We start from the raw sequence: 619 nt of genomic DNA, 5'->3' as shown, positions 1-619 counted from the left end.
ATGCACAACACTCGCGTAAAATCAAACACAAGAAAATACTAATTATTTGTTATTATGTCTTATGTTATCTGTGGTAACGATGAGATTGTTATCATTTTTTATTCCGTCTCGCTGGTCTTACTATCCAAATATTTTAGAATATATTATATTGTAGACTATAGATGTCTTGAAGACTATATTATAACGTTATATCGTTCTAATATAAAAGATCTGTTCTAAATACCCACTATCTATGCAATATACACTGGTGTATAAGTTTGTGCATACAAATCGAAGGATTAGAGATAACAATTATAGATTGATTATATTATGCTCATTGTGTGGTCATGTTTTGCTGGAGATCATTTTAATTTCAATCTGAAATAGAACAAATTATATTAATAAAAATTTGAAAGCAATCTTAATCTATGTAAGGGTGAATCCGAAAGGGGCGGTATCCGAAACTATGAAGAATGTCGATGAACCGATTGTTTAAAATCAAAAGATTATTATAAAGTAAAAAACCGATTTTGGACCGCCTCCTTGGTACAGTGGTAAACGTGTGAGCGTAGAACCGAGAGGTCCTGGGTTCGATTCCCGGTGGGGACGATAAAAAAAAAATGTCTCGGTCTGGCAGGAC

At 33.1% G+C, this 619-nt stretch overlaps 1 protein-coding gene across 1 annotated transcript in view; it reads right to left on the bottom strand.

The window, feature by feature from the left end:
* LOC119828291 (85/88 kDa calcium-independent phospholipase A2) overlaps window positions 1–619 on the bottom strand; it is a 12490-nt gene continuing 11871 nt past the window's right edge. The window contains exon 15 of the mRNA XM_038350408.1: window positions 1–357. Within this exon, the coding sequence (XP_038206336.1) occupies window positions 353–357 (5 nt within the window). The 3' untranslated portion in view covers window positions 1–352. The remainder of the gene's footprint in view (window positions 358–619) is intronic.

Source organism: Zerene cesonia, chromosome 7, assembly GCF_012273895.1.
Source record: "Zerene cesonia ecotype Mississippi chromosome 7, Zerene_cesonia_1.1, whole genome shotgun sequence".
In the NCBI taxonomy this organism is placed as follows: domain Eukaryota; kingdom Metazoa; phylum Arthropoda; class Insecta; order Lepidoptera; family Pieridae; genus Zerene; species Zerene cesonia.
The sequence above is the reverse complement of the archived record's forward strand: the minus strand, read 5'-3'. Positions and strand labels throughout refer to the sequence as shown.